A 24,544-nucleotide genomic window follows, 5' to 3' on the forward strand; every position below is an offset into this window, starting at 1 on the left:
GGCATCTGTTCATGATGTCTTCTTGAAGACATGACTAGTGAGATGGACATTTTGGGTACCTTGCTGATCTTACTACCACTACACCTGGACCCAGATGAATGGATGGAATTTACAATCAATATACTGTACATATGAAGCATTTTCAAAGTCCCATCCTTTGTGGATTCTTCTTCTTGGTTCAAGCTAAAGAGGAATACACCAATGAGGTTCCAATGGACAACAATCAATAACTACAGTTTGCCAGTATTATAGCAGTCTAGAGGCAGTATGGAAATTGTGAGAGTAACTCCCACTGTTGAATATTCTGATTTCCAATCTATCTGAGCTAAACTGCTCTGCTTCTGCAGGATTAAGGAATCATTAATCACCAAGATGGGTTCATGCTCTTCTTCATGATGGTTGATGAAGGTGGATTTAAAGGTTCGTTCATCATTTTTAGATCCAGTTTTCTCTGGATTGAGTGCTTTGTATTTTGCCATTAAACATTCAGTTTGTCACTTGTGTGCCAAGAGGATTTTCTGCACATGGCCATTTTATTTGGGTAAATTGAGCCTGCACACAGAAAATTAGAGGCAGGATCAGTTTGCATTACAAGATTCAAGTTGCAATGATGAGTGTTACTACATTAAAAATCCTTGAGCTTTGAACGGGCTCTCTTTCTATACCTCTCTCACACTGAACTACACAAACACACAAATGCACACACAACGGGAGCCTTATGTGCGACAGGTAAAGTGAGGTCTGCACTGGGGTAAAAGGGGCTACTTGGTAAGCGGAGCGCATTTTTGTGTTTCATCCAACATTCATCTTAGGGAACAGGGTTGACTATTCCTCAGTGAGGCGGGCCAGCTTCTTCTCAGTCGGTGGTCTTACAGACTACTGTCCACTAAATGTATGATAATGTATGCAGTGGACAGCTCTTAAAGAAATACACAGATTATTTATGTAAATATGCTCTTTGATTAACTTTCTCTTCTGTGCAAAAATACTTGCACTTGTATGGTCTATCTACTTTTTATGTAGTATGCACCAGAGCAAATTAAATACCAAAAATTCAAAGATGAAATATGGGAAGATTTGACGTTCCAGCTCCATCAAAGATATATGTTTTGGTAAATTGTTTTCTGAAAATAGTAATTTGATATCACTGACTCCCTATGTTCTTGCTTAGTTCTGAGTATGACTTGGAAAAAAGTACAACTTTGCCAGGAAACTCTGGCTGACGCTACACTGCGGTTTATTAGCTGCACTGTTGTAGGTTTCACAGGGGGTTAAAGGTCTTGGTGTGATTCCAACAGACCGTGGAAGAGAAGCATATAATGACTTCCTAGTGACAACAGTGTAATCGTACCATCAAGGAGGAGGAGGTCAGAGTAGAATAGGTTTATGTCATTAATTATGTCCGTGGTGTATTCCTTTACTTTTTTTTGTATTTCTAAACTCTCATTCAACTTTTTTGGTGCAAATAACTCATGCATTGCTCAATTTGTATCCCACCTGCTGTGCATACCACACTCTTTTCACGTCTTGTTACACTCAATCATTTTTTTCTGCTAAAATGTTAAATTGTGCCTCAGCATGGGTAAAATCAAGTTCTGAAATCTATTTGGCTCATAGGAATTCAAACTGTCCCTGCAGATTTAATGTTGCTTTGGTAAAAGTCTGGACTGGTGATTCAAAGCTCTGGAGTGTGCCCATATAAGCCAAACTGGACAGGAGTAGGGTCACTGAGAAGGGTCTTTTTTCTCCATGCCCGTACAAGCTGGCATGTCCAAGGCTGCAGAGAGCTAAAGGCCAAATAGTTTAGACAGTTAGGTCAGTGGAGCCAAGTATCCCTCCCGTCTGTCTCAGCAGACACACACACAAACACACACACACACACACACACACTGCCGCCAGTTCTCTGCTCCTTCTGAATTCTTATCTTCCATCTCAATATGGGGTACCAACTTGGCAGCATCGGCAGGAGAACAGTATTACCTTTGTAAAGTGGAATATTTGCAGTATTTTGCTTAATTTTTCACTTAAAGCCCTTCAGGTAACTTTTCAGCAGAATATCAGAGTTACATGTGGGTTTCAGATGCATGTATTTGCCATTTGAAAACACAAAAAAAGATGAAACTTTACAGAAAATGCATAGTGCTTTACTTAGGTACACAAATATCAGTAGCAGAGTGGTTCCACTATGCCCCAGTACTGTACTGTATATTAATCATGCTTTCTCATTCTACTCTCAGAATACAAAGATTGAATGTTTCCAATGGTTATTTATTCAAGAAAACCTCAAAATATACAAGAAAGCCTTAATAGCTGGACTGAAATTTTATAAAGAAAATAGAAGGATGCTGGTAAGACATTTTTTTATGAAATAAAACCCTATCACATAAGTTGACCAAATACAACAAAACTTGGTTTTCTGAGACAACTGGTTCTGCATCCTTAACAGTCTTTCTCTACAGTTTATTGCAAGAATAATCCAAGTGACTTTTGAGGAAATAAAAACATCAAAAGGCACACTGAATGACAGTAAAAGGTATATGGACTCACAGGTCAAATGGCAAAACATCAGAGTAGCATATAAAGAGTCTATGCAGCGAGCAAAAGCCACATCACAAAGACCATTGTTAGGTTTGATTCTTTTTTACCTCTCATTACCATTTGATCATCATTCATTGGACCTGTAAATATATTAAGTGTTGCCTAATAATGTAGTTATTTTTCTGCCTTCATGTTAATTAAAGCAGCTAGAGGCTGGTAGTTAAAAGCTGACATCCACAGGGTTCAGATGTCATGGGGCTCCATGTAAACGACACATTGTTTAAGCTTAGCCCAAGCTGTGTTTAACCAGCTGTAGAAACTACACTCTGACCAAAGTGTCAGAGGAATGATGGTCAAGCTAAAAAAAACAAAAAAACCCATCAAAACACTGCCTGTTTTTGGCAGCTTGCTGACACAATGTTCAGCCTTCAACATAGAGCTTTTGGAGAGAAGGCACAAAAGCTCCCTCTCCTTCCACTGTGAAAAAAGTGGGAACAAGATCAATCGATTATTTCTCAATTTCACTTTGACAAAAGTGCAAGAAGGTGCAAGAGAGGAGAGGCACTAACGTGTATGGTAAGGAAATAAGTGATCAATCACAAATTAACAGAGGCTAATGAGAGGCTGCCGCAAAGCTACTTTCTACTTAATCAACTATGTAATTGGGATCTTTTGACATGGCTCCTGCCAGAAGAGGATGAAGAAAAGGAGTGGAAAATGTTGACTGAGTAAGAAAAAATGAAAGTGTGACAGGGAAATGAAACAAGATGGTGAAAAAGAGAAAAAAAAAACTAAAATAGTTGTAGAAAATGTACTAAGGTGCGAAGGGTCAACATCTGTAACTGAACATTGCCCTTTGACCTTTTCATCGTCATCCATCTCAGCTCCTCAAGCCATAAAAAAAAATCTCTTAAGATCTCCTTTCCTTCTTTTCCAGTGATGAATGCCAAAGCTTTGCAGTCAGGCAAAGGTTTGGCATGTTTGTATTCATCACATAGTAGATACTCGTGTAGCTTATCCAAACTGTTCCTACGGAGGGAGGGAGGAGAAGGGGGTCTGAGTGATACCATCTGCTTTGGCTCTGTAGTGTGAGTTGTTCCCTACAGTTTGAAGAGCGGGCCCTCGGCCAATCCACTTGCAGTCCGGTGTATTCATTGACTCAAGTGTGGCCGCTCCTATGGCGCCGGTGGACTGTCAATGTTTAAAGAGTTTTGACCGGTCTGGCCGACCCGGATTGAAAAGACCAAGATAATAATGACCTGAGATACCTGAGTGCAATGTGTTCTTTTCATTTCAGTCTGTTCATTTAGAGCTCCCATTAGTCATACAGATAAAGGAGAAAAAAGAAAACAAACTGCATGAGTCATTAAAAATGTTGACAAAATCTGAAAGAAAATCATCTTGTATCTTCCAAATATGTGGATGCATCATATGTAGGAAAATGCAGATGCTAGGAAGATTAATTCATTCATGTATTCATTAAAACCCTCTTAATGGTCATTTCTCAAGGTGCCAACCTGCCATCAGTGTATGAATGTGTGTGGGGGTGTAATAATTATCTATCTATTGTTCACTATATTTCCATTGTAGGGTCTTGCAATTTGAGCCACAGCTGGCTCTGTGAGGAGTGAGGATGTCTCTCTGGATTGCATTTTGTTTTTTCTCATTTTTGGCTTTTCTTTGTTTTCTCAGGATGGGTCAAGAACCGTGACTATTATGAAGCCAAAAGGCCAGTTTAGAATGTGTAGGTGGTATTGTTGTCTATATACATAATTTGTATTTCAAATAGTTACAATTTTAGAGTAATTCAGCCTATTTATCCCTTCACTGACTGTTGTAAACACAGGTAAGTCTTTCAAGGGTAAGTACTGGCACAGAGGAAGTGTTTTACATTTTTTGGCAGCGACAGCAATTTGTTGGAATAGAGGAAGAACTGTCAGCCACTGCTACCAAGGTGGAGTTTTCTCTATCATTTCACTGTTTTTGTGATTCTTGTGAGTGCCAAGTGATTTCTTAAGAAGTTCAGTGAAACAACGCTGCTGCTGCAATTACTCATCACTGATCCTGGTGCCAAAATACAGATTACCACTGTAGACAAAAGTGCTGCTCTAGAAACCTTTCAGCAAATCAAGTAACAGTCTTCTTGCAACCCAACTGTCTCCCAATGCACTGGTCAATTAGTTGCTAAATTGGGTCAAAATGCAGTCTGGGTTCAACCTGGGGAGGAAATGACCCTAATCCTTGACCTTAGTGTCCTACAACAACTCAGAACACTCAGCAGCTGTTAGCATCATTTATCAGGTCAGAACCAGGTCAAGCTCATTGGCTTGTTATTTTAAACTTGAAATTCCTTTAGTCTCCAAGTGTTTGGAGTGTTGTGGCCAAAACAAAGGCTGAGCCTTTTAAAGACTCCTTTGGAGGTGGACAGGCATTTATTTAATACGTTTAGAGGGTGGCTCTTTTTTTCTGTTCAGGGGAGCAGGATATGGGGTGGTTTTAATTTCCATTTGTCTGGACAAACTCAAAATAGTAAGAGAATTGGTCTAATCTGCAGGATTTAGACAGAACAGTGTGTGTTGAACTTGGCCTGCGTTTAACATGCAAAAAGAAGAAGATTGAAGAAAGAAGTAAGAGAGGGAGAAAGCAAGGATATGTTATTGAAATAAAGGCAAATTAAAGAAAAAAAGAATTACACAGGATATGAAAAATAGAGGATGTGCAAAAAATTCCTAACCCTCATTAAAAAGGCAATAAAAACACTGTTAGGTGAATGCTCTGATGATACCAGCTCTTATTCACCTTGTAAAACCTAAATCAGGTATTGAAACAGTTATGCTGTTTAAATCACCTATTCTTCTTTGCCTTTGGTCTTTACTTAGTGAAGACAATCTCAAATGTCAATTCAGAGAGGAACCAAAAGGGTATTAAAACACATAAAAACAGCACACATCTGAGTGTCTCTCAGCTTTATAACCAAAATCCCAACAGTGCAGTTACTTATAATGTGCACAGTAACGCTCCAGCTCCTTGGAGCCCCAAAGCCTGTGATGTCTCTGCATGGTGGAAAACATTGGCCATGTTTTTACAGTCAAGGCTAGTAGAATCGAACATGTTTTTATTTGCCATATTCACTGTGGATCCATATTACTCCACAGAGAACAGCTTGTGTATCTCTAGAACTTGCCAATGTGAATTTAGCATCGTCTTTAGCCTTGGTTTGATGACAGTTTTTGAGCCAACGCCAATGGGTGTTGGCCCAAAAGATCGAACAACTGAAGAGAGAATTAGAGCTATGGAGATCTTCACTTCAACTGTTTGACACATTTACAGCAGAGATGAAACCAACTAAGTAAAAGCTAGTATGCTGTTATTACTGGCACTAACACCTGGCATTTCACACTGTTGAGCTTACATTGTGAAATGAGTTTCAGAAATGGAGACAAGCTGGTGGGGTCTGCTTTGTGAGGGCTGTTTTTATATTGTATTTGATGTTACAAAGAAAATACAGATGACAGAGAAGGGGATGAGAGGAAGGCCATAAAGTACATTTCAATATGAAACATCAGAACTAAATGAGCATTGAATACTATCTGTTTCTCCTTCTACACATAAATTGTATTGAAATATCTTTGCCCAAAGCACTAATAGCCCCAAGTGCATAATACTGCGATTGTAGTAAGTCAATGAACCGCAAGTGTCAAAGTCTTAAGACTTAATGTGAAGCAGATCCATGCTAAAAAAGCAAAAAGTGCTGAACATGAAGATCAGCTCCTTCAGTTGCGGCTGGATTTGATCTCAGTTTGATTTATCGTCAATAAAATGTGTAGAAAAGGCCAACTGCAAGTTTCCAGAAATCTTGAGGTGTCATCTTCAATTGTGTGTTTTTCCCGATCAACAGTTAACCTCCAAATTGTACAAGTAGTAACATGTATGAACTGACTGAGATGGAAATTGTTTCAGCACTCGAGGTGGCATGACTTAAAAACTGGTGGTAAGAGAAAATGTTTCATACTGATCCAAGCTCTCCACTGAACAAACTCTATTCAGTGTTTCATCTCCATCTAATCACTGTCTCTTCTTAACATGAACTGAATATAATCAGTTAAATGAAATTAAACTTTGTCACTGTAAAAAAATAGTTTCATAACCATGAACCCTGCTGCATATGCACACAATGTTCAGTCATCAAACTGGAGACAAAGCTGCAATTCTTAACTACTGACACACACACACACACACACACACACACACACACACACACACACACACACACACACACACACACACACGAAGATAGCTACAACCTTTTTCTTATCTTACTAATAAGGGATAGACTATGCACCTCTCCAAAATGAGCACTTTGGGCCATTGTTGAAGTAACTTAATCCAGAAGCAAATGTTGCAACTCAACCGCAGTTCAGTAGGTGTGTGTGTCTGTGTGTGTGTGTGTGTCAAGGGGGTGGGGGAAGTTTTTGCATGGGTGTAAAGCTTTCCAGATTTAGAAGCTGGCTTCTCTCTTTGCTAACAGTCCTGCTATAACAGGAAGGATTGCACATAGCTGTTAGCCTCCATAAAAATCCTCAACAAGTACCTGCTGGCAACCTGACAGGCTCTTTGATCCTCAACATCTGACCCAAAGTTCATTTCCTCATTCAGGAGATAAACTGACAGCATGCCAGTCTTGTCCTCTGCATGCATAAAGTATCTCAAAAAACAGATAATCAGCATTTGTTTATGGAGCTGAAGTTTCAAACCTTCTGATGTCATTTCACAGCGCATGATGAATCACATCGGCTAGAGTTTTAGTTTTGGACATATTAGAAGTTGACAATTGTGTTTTATTGTTAGCCGTTGTTTGCTAAATAATCACAGATGGATTTCTGTTCCACCTCAAAACTGTTTCAAAACTTGAACCTGCAACAGTTTACTACATGCATTGTATATAAATATGATTTTTCAAAGTGAATTGATTCCAGCTGTTCTGCCTTGTACTGACATTGCATACAAATTACTAACAAATGCTGGAAAACCAAAACACCTGTTGGGACAAATACTTCTCTTTTAGATTACGCACTTCTTATTCCAAGATGTTTTGATGTAAACATGTTTATGTTTCTGTGCGTTTCTTTGCCAAAGTCATGTTCATCTCTACAGTCTCACCTGACCTGAAAAAACTTAACTGGATTCTGTTTGCAAAGATTTTGGTCAATTTAGCAATGATTGTATCGCTTGTACTGTAGTTAAACTTTATTTCATGTCTTCCCTTTACATATATTATTATAGAAGAAAAGTATATATTATCATTTCCTTATTACAGTCTTTTTCTGTGCTTTAGACTTTCCTGACCCAGTTTCTTCAAAGTCGACCTTATTCTGGGATTACACAATATTAGCTCAAAAATGGCTCAATCCAACAGATGGGAGGTTGGGGACAGTTTATCCCCTAATGGAGACGGATGACTCATTCTACATCTAAGACGCCTCACAAGACCGAGACCCAAAGACACACATATTAGAATATTTTTGCTTTCTCTCACATAATTTGACATCTTCAGCAAGCTCCGTCATGCTTCAATCAGCCAGACTATTGACATTCCTGATCTTGAAAGTCTATTTCTGGCCCCTATTATCACATTTGCTAATCATCCACATCATGAAAGACTACAAGATGTATTGGTCAGGGTTCATTGTGTAGTCTGAAATCTTTTGACCCACTTAGGGTGGGAACATGATCACCTCATCTGACACAGTAACCATTTCCAAAGACTGTTGTGCTGTTGGATGTCAGCTGTTATGAAAAAACAGTCAGTTTTGTTTCCATCTATAGCAATTAGTGATGTAAAGGAAGTACATTTGTCTCTGTCAACACTGTTACTGTATGTTTCCATCAGGATATTGTGACACAGTATTTAAAGACTATTCATTAATACTATTGACATAATTATATAATGACATTATTACCATCGATTATGTGGTTTGTAAAATGTTAGTTAATTGTCAAAATGTCCATTCTAAGTTTCCAGAGCCCATAATCAGTTCTCAAAATGTCTCGTTTTGTCTGACTATAGTCCCTACTTAAAGATCAATCAGTACATAATCAGAGAATGAGAACCAGACAATATTCACATTTGGGAAACTGGAATCGGTGAATTTGCCATTTTTGCTCAAAACAGCATGGATCAATTATTCAAATTCCAAGTATCAAATTGGTTGCAGATTCATTTTCTGTTGACCTAGACATGGTTGCAGCTTGTCGCAGCAAGAAAGTTATCCAAACACACTACAGGAAACATTGTCAAAATGCTAATGTCATCATTTAAACTGTAAAGAGTGATCACACTTTAAGTGAACTTCATGTAGACAATATTTGTGAATAAAAAATAAATCCACTATTTTTCCAAGGCAGTTTTTCAGTTATAGTTGTGCACTGCTGCTGAACGAAAGAAACATGTAGAAACATAGAAGAAACATGTATTTGAAACCGCTTCCACTCCCATCATAAACTAGAGGAAGTCATAACGATGTGGAGTTAATAGATGAACTCTTCTATAGGCCAAAGCTGTAATAATAATAATAATAATCATCATCATGATACTGCCTGTGCCCCTCTTTCCTGCTCCAGATCATTACATGTATGTTGCATCACTTTTTGGCAGCTTCACAGGAAGACCTTGAAACCACTCAGCAGACTTCATCTTGTACGAAAACACATGGCCAATAGGGGCAGGTTTAAAATCTTGCCATCAAAAACATGGCTTTAAGAGTGAGATGAGGAAAAGAAAGATGAAAGGAAACTAATACACTTAGTGGTGACAATGACAGCCTGCACAACACATACACAGTCTGAAATAGAACTTTATGTACTTTTTAGTATCCTGTTTTTTAAAAATTATTGTTTTTATTTTTTACTTGATTGGATAGTGGTCAGTGAAGAGGCATACAGGAAACAAGGGGAGATAGATACAACATGCAACAAAGGTCCCTGCTGGAATCGGACCAGGGATGTTGTGGTTATATTACATGTGCAGTAACCATCCAACTATTGGGGCATTCAATGCCCTGTATTTTTAACCGCATATCACATGTATGCATTTCTCACCCCAAAGTGCCTGACCACAAAATCCTGAAGGAAAACAGACAAACGCCTGAGGTTTCCTTTTGGTAGCCCAAAACCAAAAAGGGAAAAGTACTTCTTTGTAGCTGTCATTGACAAAAATGGACTTTTACTGTTCTGAGCTGTAGCAAAGATTCCTCCACTCCACAGGTACTGAATTCATCCGCTTACAGTTGTGTTCAGCTAAGCCACAAAGAGGAAAATGAAAATATCAAAACAAAAGACAGAACCACTGCCAAAACTGGAATTCTTGCCACAAGTGTTTTGCAGTCAGGTTATGCTAAATAATTCATCAAAAGCAAAGCCATTTCCCTGTTTGTGTTATTTGCTGTGAGGAAATTGGGGCAGAGTTCATGTTTCATATCTGCTGCCAGTGGGGGAGTTATCAAGGTTTGCCTGCTAAATGGGCAAAAGTCTCCTCCGGCAACCACAACATCACATTGAATTGCTTTCACTTCCCCTTGGCCACGTTGCCAGGTTTGACTCAGCTGTTTAAGTTTGATGATGAGAGGATGAAAAGAGCATTGTTCAAATGGAAAGAGACAAGACTTTTCATTCAGAGCAGGGAGCGGGTGTTTTTTTGCTTCCAATCTTGTCAGAACTAGACTTTACATCTATAAAAGCTGTTTTATCAAAGTAATAGATAAAAGATCCATTCCCAAATTTCAACATTTTGCCATGACAATATATCCATGAAAGATCCATTTTACAGCTCATGATATGAGAGGAAATAAGAGATTCAAACAAAAACTATTGCATTACAAAAACCAAGGATGCCAAAGAACAAATTGTTGACAGTTATAATAGATTAAAACATACAACATAAAAGAATGGACTCTGCACAGCTCTCTATCAAAGTGTCCACTAGATTTGCCAGACAAACCATCGTTTCGCTGTTTCAGTGCAATTCATTTCAGGCACTGCTTTCCAAATACATCCTGCTAACCACCATGATTTTCCATTAGAACTATTGCATTTAGCTACTCAACATTGCCAAGTTTTACTCACTACTCAATTCAGTGAACCATGAGGGAAGTAGCTGTTTTTGGGATGGCAAATTACTTCATACCAGGAGCGCTTATGCAAAATAAACAGAAAAGTCTGCTGGTTATCTAATTCCAATTGAGGCAGCAGGGATTCTGTCAAATCTAAAACAATTAACTGCCCCTTGTTGTAAACCTAGTTACTGTTGCCAGATCTGACTCAGGACCTTCTGGGAGCTGCTGAAACAGCAAGGAAATGGCAAAAGGAAAGGGGTTAGAATAAGGACTGCCCTTTTCTCTACTGATCTGTTTTTCTCTACACTTTTTCTGGAAGCTGTTGAAAAGTTTGTGGCACAGGTCTGAGTGCCACATTGGGACATCCGGTCTTATGACTGTGACAAAAAAACAACCCACAAGTATCTGTCCTAAAATTGGATATCTAATTTCATAAACCCAATAAATTGGTCATCCAAGTTTGGTTCCTTGTTGATTCAAAAGCCAGACCAATTACATATAGAATAACCAGAGATTTCCAATCAAGTGTAATAAATACATCAAGATTGTTTTCATCAGAATAGGTGTTGAATTTGCTCAAGTCTCAAAGCTTTTAGGAAAACAGATTTGTTTTTCTCTCCACTCTGTTCAAGAGAGGCTGCTGAAAGCTTTAGGGGCCCGAGCACCATATTGGGTGTCTGGTTTTGTCTGAGGGATAGGGCGATGACAGTATTGTTCAACCCGGGCCTGACGCAGAAGAAGTTCTCCGCACTCGCCAAGTTCACAATAATAATTAATTTTAGTCAGAAGATGTCCAAGCTTTTGTTCCTGCTTTCACAAATGCTACAATAGCTTTAGCAAGGCTTTTTAACTTCTTAAGAAAGATGTCCTGCATTTACGCATACGATTAGTGTCTTTCAATAGCTGCATTGGGCGTTTGTTAAAAATGCTTTGTAGCCACGTAAATGCATTCATCTCCAGATACTGGCAGAGTCAGCACAATGTTCATCCAATTAAACCGCTTGCTTGTCAACTTTGGTACACAGATCTGGTTCTCATTTTAAACTGAGCAGCTTCCAAATGGGAATGGTGCTTAACTTTCTTAATTATGCGAAGGCTAAACAGAAATGGACCAACATATATTTACCTCTAACAGACAAGTCAGAGATGGTACAGCCTGCATTAGTGCACTTGGTAACTTGATACCCTGCTGGAACTCTTCTTATGTTTATTCTATGTTTACTATGATCACATGATGGTAAAGTTTTAAACCCGACAGTTAGCCCCCTGCCCTAATCGACCATCTGTTTTCGTACAAGATGAAGTCTGCCGAGTGGCTTCAAGACCTTCACGTGAAGTTGCCAATAGATGATGCAACATACATGTAATGATCTGGAACAAAAAGAAGGGGACAGGCAGTATCATTATTGTTATTATTATCATCATTATTGTTATTATCACAGCCTTGACCTGCAGAACAGCGCATCTCGTAACCCTGTATCATAGAAATGTTGCAGATTCATTGAAAACTGTACTGTACTGGAGGCTGAAGTGAGATCCAACATTGACAAGAGAGAACAGAAAAATGAAAAACACCCAAAACACGTTCTCTAGTCCACACTGAAGCAGTTTGCACGGTTATTTAGGAGTCCTTTGAGAAATTCGGAGAGCTGTTTTGACCATGTATAATTACATACAGCTCAACATCGTGACTTTCACAATGCTGCATGCCATGACGACACATTTTAGTATACAATTCATTATTCAAGAAGAATCATATAAAACCAGACACTAAAAACGTCCAGTCTTTACTATTGGCACACACACTTTGATCAGTGTTTGCAGCCTTTTTTACCAGCCTGCAAAATTTAGCTGAATCAGGTTTTTCTAGCTTCAATTATAGTGATGATACAAGAACAACTAAATCAGCCATCATCACTTCCACAAGTGGCAAGAACTCCTAACTGAATTAAGTCTGAGGAAAAAAACAGGTTGACATTACTGGGTTACATTACTTTTGCCCTTTTTTGATGGAAATGTGTCAAATATAATGGTTTCAGAGTCAAAGTGAACCACTTTACTACACGCATAACCGTAATAAGTGGTACTGCTAATGGGAGAACAGCAGAAACAGCAACAGTGCAAACCACAGACCAAGATGAGGAATCCAGTTGTTGAGTTGCACAGTTATTTCCTGGATTTCAAAAGATCACAGAAGAACAAACAGTGTTTCACTAAAGCAAAGAAAGCAAATGAATAAATAAGGAGGAATGGATATGTATTTATTTATTTGACTTATTTCATGAGATGAGTGAGAAAAACATGAAGTGGGAAACTGGCAATGAAAAAAAGAAGACATACAGGAGAAATGAAGACATAAGAAGAGGATAGAAGTATTAACTGAAACTTAAAGAAAGAAGAGACAGAAAGAGACAGATGTTGGTTGATGTTTATTAGCGAGCAGTGGGGAAACAAGCAAGTAAACTCTGACCGAACCATTAATTAGGTCTGTGGTGGGATTTTTGTGGAAGTGAGTAGAGAGTGTGTTAAAAAACAACGCAGCTGCAGACCAGCTGAGCGCACACACACACACTGAACCACACACACACACACACAATGAACCACACACACACCCACCACAAAACGACCATCAACACCACCACTAATCCCACCTCCCACTGGGAGATTATCAAGATCCCACTACAGATGCTCTTCAGGGAACATCTGTCAATAGCTCTCTCTCCAGCTATTATCATATAGGTCTTTGCCCATCTTACACTTGAAGCTGCCAAAGAAAAACAGCTGTCCCTTAGGAATTACAAGAAGTTTGCCAGAAATACTTACATCATACAAGCACTTCATAATTACACAAAGAATCCAGCAGGTGGTATTCAGATAAGTTCTCCCACTATGACAACAAGACTAAATGGTTTAACAGAAGATACAAGGTTCAAGTTTCTGTGGTGAAATGTTCAGACTCTTAGACAAACAAAGACTTTCTTTGAACTTTTTTTCTGGTCTGCTGATGACCAGAAGTCATCCATTAACTAGACAGGAGACCAAGCCAGAGCCATAAGGATTCAAGGTTGCGTTGGCTGGACCGTGACCTGGTGTAACCTTGTCTGCTGTGAGTATAGACATGTTATCTTGTTTTACTAAAAGAGAAACAATTATGTTCATATTACCAATGTGCAACATAAAAGATATTCACTTGGTTAATTTGCACCCCCTCACACAATATGGCCAAAAGAATGTGGACAGCTTTGTCTACATTTTAATCTTATGGCATTCATTTTTATTTCAGACAGTCTTGTGTGTCAGAACTCAACTGGCACGCCCAGAATACTGAACTCAGCCTCATCCATCACCCTTGTGATGAATTTGAACACTACCAGGCCAACATGAGAGGCCCTCCATCTGTTATCTTTCAGTGACTTAAGCTGTTTCACCATTTGATGATGATTAGCTAAACTTCAAATAAAAATAATCAAAGTACAAATAAAATGTTATCCTCAGTCATATAGCAATTAGTGTAACCAGGACCAAACATGCTTATCTTTAAACACTGACATCCTAGAAGAGGAAACAGACTAAGGAAACTAATCGGAGCATGAAAGAGGGTAAAGGTGATATTTCAGAATGAAAAAGGAAACCTTCATAAATCTGTTCACACTGGTGACTGCTCGGTCATTAGAAGAGCTCTCCTCCAGTGACAAAACACACATCCACATGCAGGAACACACATAATTTAGAGGAAAAAATAATATCACTTAGGGATCCTTAAGTCTTCATTTCTCATACGCATGCACATTCTCAGACACACACACACACACACTACAGTTCTGCACTCCGTGACCCCATTAGATGCTCAGATTCTCTGTTGCTCTATGACAGGACATGTCCTCTCTCTCTGTGGTCTCCACACAGCTGCACAGACACCTGCTTGTTTCAACTCTATCTTTCCTCCCTGACAGACACTTTCCAGGCTGTTAGAAATTCCATGTTTTAACCCAATGGGCTAAAGCCAGGGAGCCGGCCGCTCCCAGAAAAATAAACACTCTAATTCAGTCCACTTTACATTATGGTAAATTGCCGTTTTGATGCACCTCTAAGCCCTTCTGATGGCAACTATGAGCATGTCATTTCCTACAGGAATGCAGGAGGACTCATAACCTATATCATGTATCACATTTTATTCAGGATAATGCCCTCATGGTACACACGATGCACTGTTAGTCACCCACTTCTCCGCCCTTTACAGCTGTAACCATGTTTACATGCCCCAATATTCCAACACTGAGCTACAAAGAGAATTTTTCTCTTTTCATCCTGTTTCACATTTAAAGTTACACTCACTCAAACCATCCACAGCCAGTCTTACTATTGACCCTGGAACAGTTTTACAGGAGCAACTGGGAGTTCAGAGGCCTTGTTCAAGGAGACTTCTGAGGGGATAGGAAGGGGAAATACACTAAAACACTGTTAGAAGTCCAATTACAAGGCCCACTCCTAAAGTTCAGAGTTGAATAACAAGGGAGCTTGACCTATGACCTACTAGTAGTTGTCAGTAGTGATACTTGCACAGTGAAAGGGCACAAGGTCTGAAGAATTGAAGGAATGGCTAAAGGATTCACTTTGAGGCTGTCACAACAAAGAATCCATCATGACCCCTTCATAGTGAGCGTTCATCCCCTCAAGTTTCACATTCAGTTTAGGTTCAGTATTGGCACAGTGCAAATGGGGCCTCAGAATCTGCTGGAAGAAATCACAAAATTCTCCAACTGTATGGCCACTTGACCCCCCAAAGATGGCAAGGGTGGTCCTTTTAAGATGTCCATGCCCATGAGCCCATAATTTTAATCATTCATCCATGTATGAAAGACGCAACTGCTGTTCCATCTGATCTGCCTGACTTCCAACATTATAATGAAGGCCCTGCAGAGAAAACAGTTGACCACATCAAACGAAGTGTTCAGGCCTGCAGCATTTGGTATAAAAGCTCTTTGATGGCCGAAGCTTTGATTTCACCGAGTGACGACTGATGCTCAGATAAAGAGGAATAAATGAGAAGTTAAGATATGTTATCTCAGGAATTCAAATGTAACAATACGCCATCAAACTTTCCCATTAAAACTGCTTTTTATGATAAAGAGCTATTAGTGTTTAGAAGCAGTATTGAGATTATTCTGATAGACCTGTTCACAAGGTCATTATAAATTAACTTGTGGAATTTGTGACATTTGACTTTACCACCTTCCCATGGAGAAACCTTCCTACACTCAACACATCCTGTATTTGTCTGCTGGTTTCATGCTTTGAAGAGAGTCATCTATCTCATCTAACACCAACTGTTCCCACTGTGTCCATGACTTAAAATAGTGGCTTGTTTTGTCCAGGACTAATTTAGCTGATCCTGTTTACTTTACTTTACTTTGGTCCAGGTTTGTTTAGTTTTAGATTGTTCACAGATATAATAGTTGAGGCCCAGAGAGCCTGTAGAGCACCTTCCCCTTAAAGTATCACGTCAGCAGAATCCATAGTCACTTATCATATTTGACAGTGATCTCCTTCACTGCTTAGAACATCGTCTTCTGTTTTCTTTGCAAACTTTTCCATCAACGTACCAAAACTGCTCATGAAAAACAGCAACAACAAAAAAATAAATAAATCATGGTAACATTACAAAACTTTCTGCCAACTCAAATGACTGCAAAACTCATCACTTGGAGGAAGTCACAATAATAACAAACTGCATTGATTATGACAGAAAATTAATTGGGACCTAGATGAAGACAATAACAAGTGTCACACACTGGACCAGACTTGGCATCTGGTGGGAATCAACAGGAATAATCTGGGATTCAGCGACATGTGCAACACACACAAACACAAACACACACACACACACACACACACGCGTACACACATCTTGAAGCAGTTTGAGATTGCTGACACATGAAAGTGTAAACAGCCACAAGAAGTACTCGCTCACTACCCCAAACAGAAACACACATGTTCAGAAATATGGATACAGTGAAATTATTAATCGAATATCATTTTAGTAGCCTCAAAGGCAAAGACTTTATTTCCCCCCAAAGGTTTCAATAATAAGACATTGTTGCTGTTTGGTGGCCATGGAAATGATATGACACTTGTAGTTTATAGTACATAAATTGGCATATTTTCACACCAAATTTTTTTCCCAGTTCTGAATTTGTTGACTTATTTTTGTATTTGTCCATCATTTTGAAAAAGGAAATGCATTCCCTTGAACTACCAATTCGTACCAAAGTGTAACCGCTCACCCGCTGTACAACAGAGAAGACACCATCAATAAAATAGAACTTAAATTAGTGTTAAAGGGTTAGAGTTGTTATGGTTTTGCATATAGCAGTAAATTACTTTTGCTTCTAAGAGTCTGCTAAACGTCTGAAATATAAACTCCTACAGCCCACTTATACATTTGACATGGGAAATGTAAACACATCTGTATGGTCAAAGAAAACATCTGGCTACTCTTTACATTATGGGTAACTTTTAGTGATATCCCTTGGTTGTTGTTTTTTATTATGTGGTGAGCTCTGATTTCATTTCTTTTATTGTTGTGGATTTTTCCTATAATGACCTGCATAACTTCATGTGTCTCAAGCAAAAAAAAAAGTAAAACTTTTCCTGGACTGGATACAAGTTGTTGCACTTTTTTTGTGACGTGATGTATGTGGTGGATGGAAACAAAGAGTCACAGAATTGCCAACACTGTATGCATGTTTTTTTTGCTCATTCATGAAATCATTGTTGGACGTGACTGAGAATCTTACTGTGCTGGAGTTGAAATCACACTTTTAATTAAAACCTGACGTTACAACTCTGTGCAAGGCTGCAGTCCTGATGACCCATATCAAACTGAAGCCAAACCAAGGTCTTGTTAAAATGGACACAAGTCCAAGTGAGTATTGTGATTAGGAGAGATTTACAGCTTAGGCTACTTCATTAAACCCAATGTTTTCTTATTTCAGGTAGTGGACATGTGATGAATCTACATGGATTATTGATAATTATTTCAAGTAGTCTTATATATTTTCAAAGACATGTGGAATTATTGAATTAGCCATGTTCAGATAGATTTACAATCAATTCTGGGTTGATTTGCTGTTTATACATTTGATTTAAAAAGGGTTTCTGTCTTTGTATAAACACTGTGTGCCGATTTTCTCAACAAATTTTGTTTGGACACAGGAGAGACAGCATCTTCTTCTATAGCTCACTTAAAAAATGAATAATAATCAGCACACTCTCTCTCTCTCTCTTTCCCCCTAATGCTTTCCAGAATTTGGAAAAGAAATCGTTCAGCTTTCAAAAACAAAGACCAGTCAATACAGCAGCCAAGCCCACAGCTCAGAATTTAGGTCCAAAAAAAGAAAAGACAAAGACCATAGTGTTGTGATAATGTGATATATAAAAACTGTTTAACAACACAAACGTTTGCAGCAATATTTAGTCAGTCAATACCTACTTTTAAGAGATGCTTCTTATTAACTTGAGCTAATGGTTCATGACTAACCCCTGCCATAGCTATTCTTGATGCAGACCACAGTGAGTCACAGGGTTTTTGTGTGCAAGAAGCTCCCATTCATAAATCAATCCAGCCGACAGTCAGTCAGCCAATTACTTGTAAATCATGAACAGTCACACACAAATCTTCCTCTTTAAACCAAAGCATTCATTTATAAATCTGATTGGCTTCATTCCAAAAGTTAAAAACATTCAGGGAAAGTTGTGACATAAAACAAACTCTTCTTTATTTAAATACAAAAGGTTAACTGTAAATCTTTTGAGATGGTTTGTATGGGTGGAGATACAGAGCACCAGTTCTGTTGTGTAGAGGAAGGACCAGTGTCACAAACAAACAAGTTGATTTGTTGGTGACACGAAGATCCTGTACTGCTTTGACCCTCACAACAGCAGGAAAATGGAAAGAATGAGGGGGTGGGGGAAACGAAAGAAATATCCTCAGTTGACCTTCCCTGAACAAACAAAAGATAAAAAGAGGAAAATAATGAGTCCTGCCTTGATAGTAGACCAGCATGTATGGCGCCTGTTTAGTTTAGAGATCAAATTATTCAACTGTTCAGATATGACTGAAGTGATTTGAAACAGCCTCATCACTTATGAAGTCAGTCAATCCTGTTTAGGACATCTGTGTTGGGTAATGTAAACCAGTTTTCGCCAACACCCTATATAAATCTCTAAGGTCTCACATCATCATCATCATCATCATCATCATTCTCATCATCCACATTTCGTGCATTATCCTCATCACCACCCAAAATGTAATGATCATAACCACATTCTCTGAGACTCACATCATCATCCACATCATCTTAATCACTTAATAGCCAACCGCATCCTGGTCATTCATGTTGTTCCATCAAACCAATTAAGAACATTATTATTTGTGATTATTATTTACATGTGTATAGCAGATGGAGCATCAGGAATGAGCTGCATGTGTGTATTCTGTTTGTAGGTGTGGTATAAAGACATATGCAGGTGGGTGCATATAACTGTTGATTCACCTTTGGACTCCAGGCTGAAGATGATGACCTGTTTAGATGTCTGTTAACACTAATAAAGATTAAAAGTTTTAAAATGCTTTTATGATCCCTGTGTCAAATGACAACAACTATATCACTGTTGGGAACTGGTAACACTTGAAGCGTATTCACATCTGGATCCTTCACAACTTGGGTCAAAGCCAATTTATTGTTTTGTTGTGGGATTGTTTACTTATTTACATTAGATTTCAGACATACTTGTTTAATCATTAATGTACTACATGTATTATTTGCCCATTCACTCATGCATCCATTTTTTAATCCATATGCCTACGCATTCATTTATTCAATGCTCAGTCATGGCCAGCCATGCATTAATTTACTAATGAATTCAACTATTAACTTTCTCATTCATTTTTACTTTCTACATGATTTCTGATTAATCAGAAAATGTGTGCATGTATTATTAAGCAGGTAATAAATCTGTTCCTTATCTAATAATGTGTTCATATAGCTAAAGTCCAGTCCACATATTGTCATAAGAATCATGAATATAATTCATTGTTTCTGTTAAAGTTATAATATGAGATGACAAGAGAGATTCCATGAATGGAAGATCAATGTCCTGCCAGCTCAGTTCTGCTGCATCCACCTAACAGCATCAGGACACACTAGTAAAAGACACAGACGAAGGAAACAGTGTGCACTATTTCACACTGAGGAAAAGGATTATATCAGCGTCATTTCAACAAACGTGCGCAGAAATGTGAATGTTGCCACGGCGACAGTTCTGTTTTCAAGAATATTTACAGCCTGGAAATATTTGTCCCTGGTGCTCTTTCAAGCAAGCTAGCCAGCGTGCGTGTGAACACACACATACACACTCAGACACACAGCTCTTTTTCCCCCTCTTGAAAAAATGAATCATGGTGGTGGATTATGAATATGGCAATAGCACAAACAGCCTTAGAGACAGCCAGCCTCTGCAGGATCTACACTGAAGAATCATGAAATCACACTTATTTAAAAACATATTTAGTCAGACTCACAGCAAGTCAACTCCACCCACATCCTCACACAGATCAATTGTCAAGTTCTGTTCAGTTGCAAACATTAATTTCCCACATTTCAAACTTCTTTTGAATCAAATCTCATTCCTACAAGATCATATTTCCCTAACATAACCCCTAAGTCTTATCTTAAAACTGGGAACAAGGTTTTATTGCATAGACACTTTTTTTAGCCACCAGCTGCCAAAGTGATGTTTAATTCAAAATGTCAGACTATGACAATTAAGTTCCATGGGGTCACACTAGCTAGAGAGACCCCATAATTATTTGACTATGTCAAGACAATGCTGCTTTTGTGACATGGAGGTTCTTGTGGTGATCATAGGTCAAGATATCCACACAGACACACATACATACAGCTACAAATGCCAATCTGGATTCCAGCACACTGACGAAGGCAGGCATATTAGCCTGTCTGTCTGAGGACCTTCATGAAAACTAATAAAATGAAGCTCGCAGGCATAATTGACAATGACCTTCATGTCTGACGAGCACCTTCCAACACACACATCTTAAAAATCAGTAGCTGTGGCATTACATCATCTTCACTGCCTTAATTATGCGGTGCTACTGATTGCAGAGCCTGTCTGTCACGTTGTTTCCAATTGTAATGGAAAAAGAAAGTCTGCGGTTCTTTCAGTGCTAATTGGTAACATGTTTTAGTGTCCTGATTGATCCATTAATCATGGGAAAAAAAATCCAAGTTTGAGCTGTGAAAACAGTCTGCAGACACAGAAAAGCACTACACAGGGGTGAAGAGAAACATTTCAGTAAAGACAATAATTGAAATCATCGTAAAGCCCAGACACTGACAGGCATCCCTCTCTCATGCACTCTGATGTCATGTAGCAGTGGTTCCCAAAGTAGAAGCTGGGGATCTCCTTGTTTCCCTTGCCACACCGTTAGAAGCCTACTTGCAGTATAAACAGTGAGTCTGGAACCAACATTAAGCATCCCATGGGATTTACTGATCTTATCAAAGGTGGGTCTAATGCAAATATGCCGTCAAAACTCAGACTGGAAACCCCTCAGGACTTTCTCAGAGTCTTAACTATATAAGCACTTTAGTAAAGAGCCAAGATGATGTGCAGTGAAAGAATGAAAAAAAACTTTGATATTACTGTCATATTATATCACAGGGATTTCAAATGCTTGTTTCAAATGAGCTACTTAATATTGACTTGACACTTTAGTTTTCCTTTCTGAATAATATATCACTATTTCCATGTGACTACATTCATTTTGTTCATCATGTCTTAAAGTAATAGCATTGTATCCCTATTATCTTCCAATAAGAGCACACCAGCCTTGTTGTAACATATAAGTAATATCATGCTGTACCTCAGTGTAGCACTTTCATTCCTGGACAAGAGCGCAACAGTTTCACCATTCATATTCAGCACATGAAAACTCCTGAGCCAGCAGAAAGTTCACCAACAGCAAAAAAGAAAACCTTGCTCCAGCAACATGCAAACAACAAACAGAGGGAGCACATACCGTCCAGCAGCTGATAGGCAGAGGAGCGACCGCAGCAGAGCCGGGGGACTAGTAGAAATAATCCAACAAACCAGGGAGGAATGCTGCATAAAGAATCAAAGAGTGAGAAAACAATCTAAAAAAAGTTGACTTCAAAACAGCTTGTTCATTCAAAAACACAGTGGCTTTCATTTACCGTGAAGTCATCTTCAGTGACAGTAAGCTTAGATCCAAACTAAAGTCGTCCTGTTCATGTGTGATAGTGACAGTTAAAGAGGGAGAGAGAGATGGAGCTCACTCTGCCTCCCTCTCTCACACACTCCAAACTAAAAGCCTCTGACTCTCCTCCTCCTCTCTCGCTCTCTCACTCACACTCTCTCTCTCTCTCTGGTTCCCAGTCAAACAAAGGCAGCTTCAGTACGTTGGGACTCAAGAGGCCCCCGCAAAGCCTGAAACCTGACTCCTCTCGTCTCCCTCTACGGACCACCGCTTACTAATCCAGTCCTCCCCTCAGACATCACCACCCCAGATACAAATTAACACACTCCAGTTAAGTCCCCCCCACCCCCTTTGCTCCTCCTCAACGGTGTGGTTTCTCTCACTTTCCTTGTATTTTAAAGCTCAACGCTTGTGTGGCCTTGACCTGTTGGGGGAGATGCCTCAAGAGCAGCAGCATCAAGTTCAAAACTTTCTTTTAAGTATGGTGAAGACACAAAGTTATCATTGGATCAAAGAAAATATTTAAAACTGCTAAAACCAAGGTCACTTTTAAACATTACAGGAATTGGATTTAAGTGTAGTAGTTTTTATTGGCAATGTTGGAATCTGCCATTCTCATGCTGGATTCACACCAATGCAACTATTGATCTCAAACTCATATTTCAACTCACCAATCTTAACAAGATACTTGAACTACTACAATTACAATTCACTCCCCAAGTCATACAAAGTGCTCAGAGCCATGAACCTTTGTTGGATGTCAGACCCTCACTATCGAACAAAGGCCTCCTGAAATAAACAAAATATGGTTATTTACGTTATTTACCGAATTTAGGTGCATGTAGGTTTCATTTCAGCTCAGTGTGAAAACCTCTATCACATTTTCTATCATTTATGGTCACATTAGTTACTCTTCTCTGGCCTGGGCATGCAGTACTCATTGAACAGTCAGCCAATAAGAAGAAAGACATCCATTAAACAGCCCATTTCAGGTTGAGTGAGATGGAGCGGTTGTATCCATTGCTTATACAGCTGTAAGTAGGTGCTTTTTGGCTGTAAAAACATACAAATGTTTGTAAATAGGCAACAAGTCAAAATTTCCCATGAGTGTGTGCTTAGGGTGACAGTCTGGTGTAGCCAACAATATAACATCATCAGCAAAGAAAAGTACTCCTGAGATCTCCAAGCTATACTTTTCAGCTGCTCCTAGACATTCGCTCCATGAATATTACAAATGGAATTGGTGGCAAATGATAATGATAATTTCGGCACATACCACAAATGTGTTTACTCAATTAAAAAAAAAAGTTTTGTTTTTTTTTTTTTTCATTTTTTTGAATTATAGGGATATGTTCAATACGTGGCTTGATGTGCATGGGAATTTAAAACATTTTTTATCCAGTTAAATACACTCAAACTAATCTCTGCTGGTGGTAATGCTAGTGGCGATGACTCGTCTGCCACTGTGTCTGGAATCAAGAGCATACTGACGTGGTGCCGAATGGAATCTGCCTAGAACAAACAGAAACCCACAGTGGTCTTAGCTGCAGGAGCCAGTAGAGGGGGAGGACAGATAAAGATGTGTTCAGACCTTGATTCTGACAGCTCAGACTGATAAGAGCCATCACAGCCTGTGAGTGATGCTGCTGAAGGTGGCATCAGTGATAAGCAGTCTTCACTTCACTGACCTCATGTGAACTGACCGATTGTGCCGGCAGGAAACATTCCTCCAAACATTGTTTTGTTTCAAGTCTGTCAAATGCTACAATTAACTTCATTTGAATTCATATTACCTTCTTTACGGTCAGTCATACAAGGCCAGGCCCAAAGTGTCATCTTAAGTCGTACCAACAAGAGATAGTGGGCAACATACTGACACACACATTCTGAAATAATCAGCCAAACAAGAACATTTCACCCCTCACCTCAAAATGCCTGACAAGTGTTGTGCTTCATCTCTTTTTGTGAGTGTCTTGTCTGCTGCTGTCAGGTTTTCATATTAGGTAATCATTTGCAGTGGTTCCACTTCTAACATAAGGGCTGCTGTGTTAAAGCGGAGTTCACATGTCTATTCTGGCTTGCATAGAGGCTGCAATTTTGTTTGGTTTAGTCGGAAGTTATCATAACCCAAGATGAAAGAAAATGTGTGTGGGTGGTCAAGTTGCCTCACAGGTGTCCAGTTTAGTCGGTTTATCTCAGAGCAGATGGTGGTGAGCTGAAGATAAGCTTTCAACTAAGAAATGTACATGTTAGAAGAGACTGTTTGTTTCATTTAACTTTACACAGAACTGTAGTTCAGCTTGTAGAAGCTGCCCCAAGGGAGACTTGCACTGGCTGCCTAGGCTAATTCAACAAACCATGAAAAAACTATAGTAGTAGGATTTAGCAGCTTTTTCTGGTTCTTTATTTGAAATCTCAATTGCTCAAATACATGCGTACATGTTCGAGCCGGAATCTGATCTGAAATCTTAGCTCAGATAATACAAGTAACATATGGAAAAACCTTAGCAACAACCTCAGCAACAAAGGCTATAGGCTCTGGGCATGTGCCATGAGCTGACGTCAGCTTGATGACAAGCTAGAAGAAAAAAAAAAC

At 39.0% G+C, this 24,544-nt stretch overlaps 1 protein-coding gene across 1 annotated transcript in view; it reads right to left on the minus strand.

Moving 5' to 3' along the window:
* Positions 1-22,017, minus strand: part of LOC128382040 (collagen alpha-1(XVIII) chain-like) — a 55,785-nt gene extending 33,768 nt beyond the window's left edge. Inside the window, exons 1-2 of the mRNA XM_053342016.1 lie at positions 21,926-22,017; positions 21,751-21,833 (exon numbers count right to left, since the gene is read on the minus strand). Coding sequence (XP_053197991.1) covers positions 21,751-21,833; positions 21,926-21,936 — 94 coding nt within the window. The 5' untranslated portion in view covers positions 21,937-22,017. The remainder of the gene's footprint in view (positions 1-21,750; positions 21,834-21,925) is intronic.
* Positions 22,018-24,544: the final 2,527 nt, after the last annotated feature.

This window comes from Scomber japonicus, chromosome 21, assembly GCF_027409825.1.
Source record: "Scomber japonicus isolate fScoJap1 chromosome 21, fScoJap1.pri, whole genome shotgun sequence".
Classification (NCBI taxonomy): domain Eukaryota; kingdom Metazoa; phylum Chordata; class Actinopteri; order Scombriformes; family Scombridae; genus Scomber; species Scomber japonicus.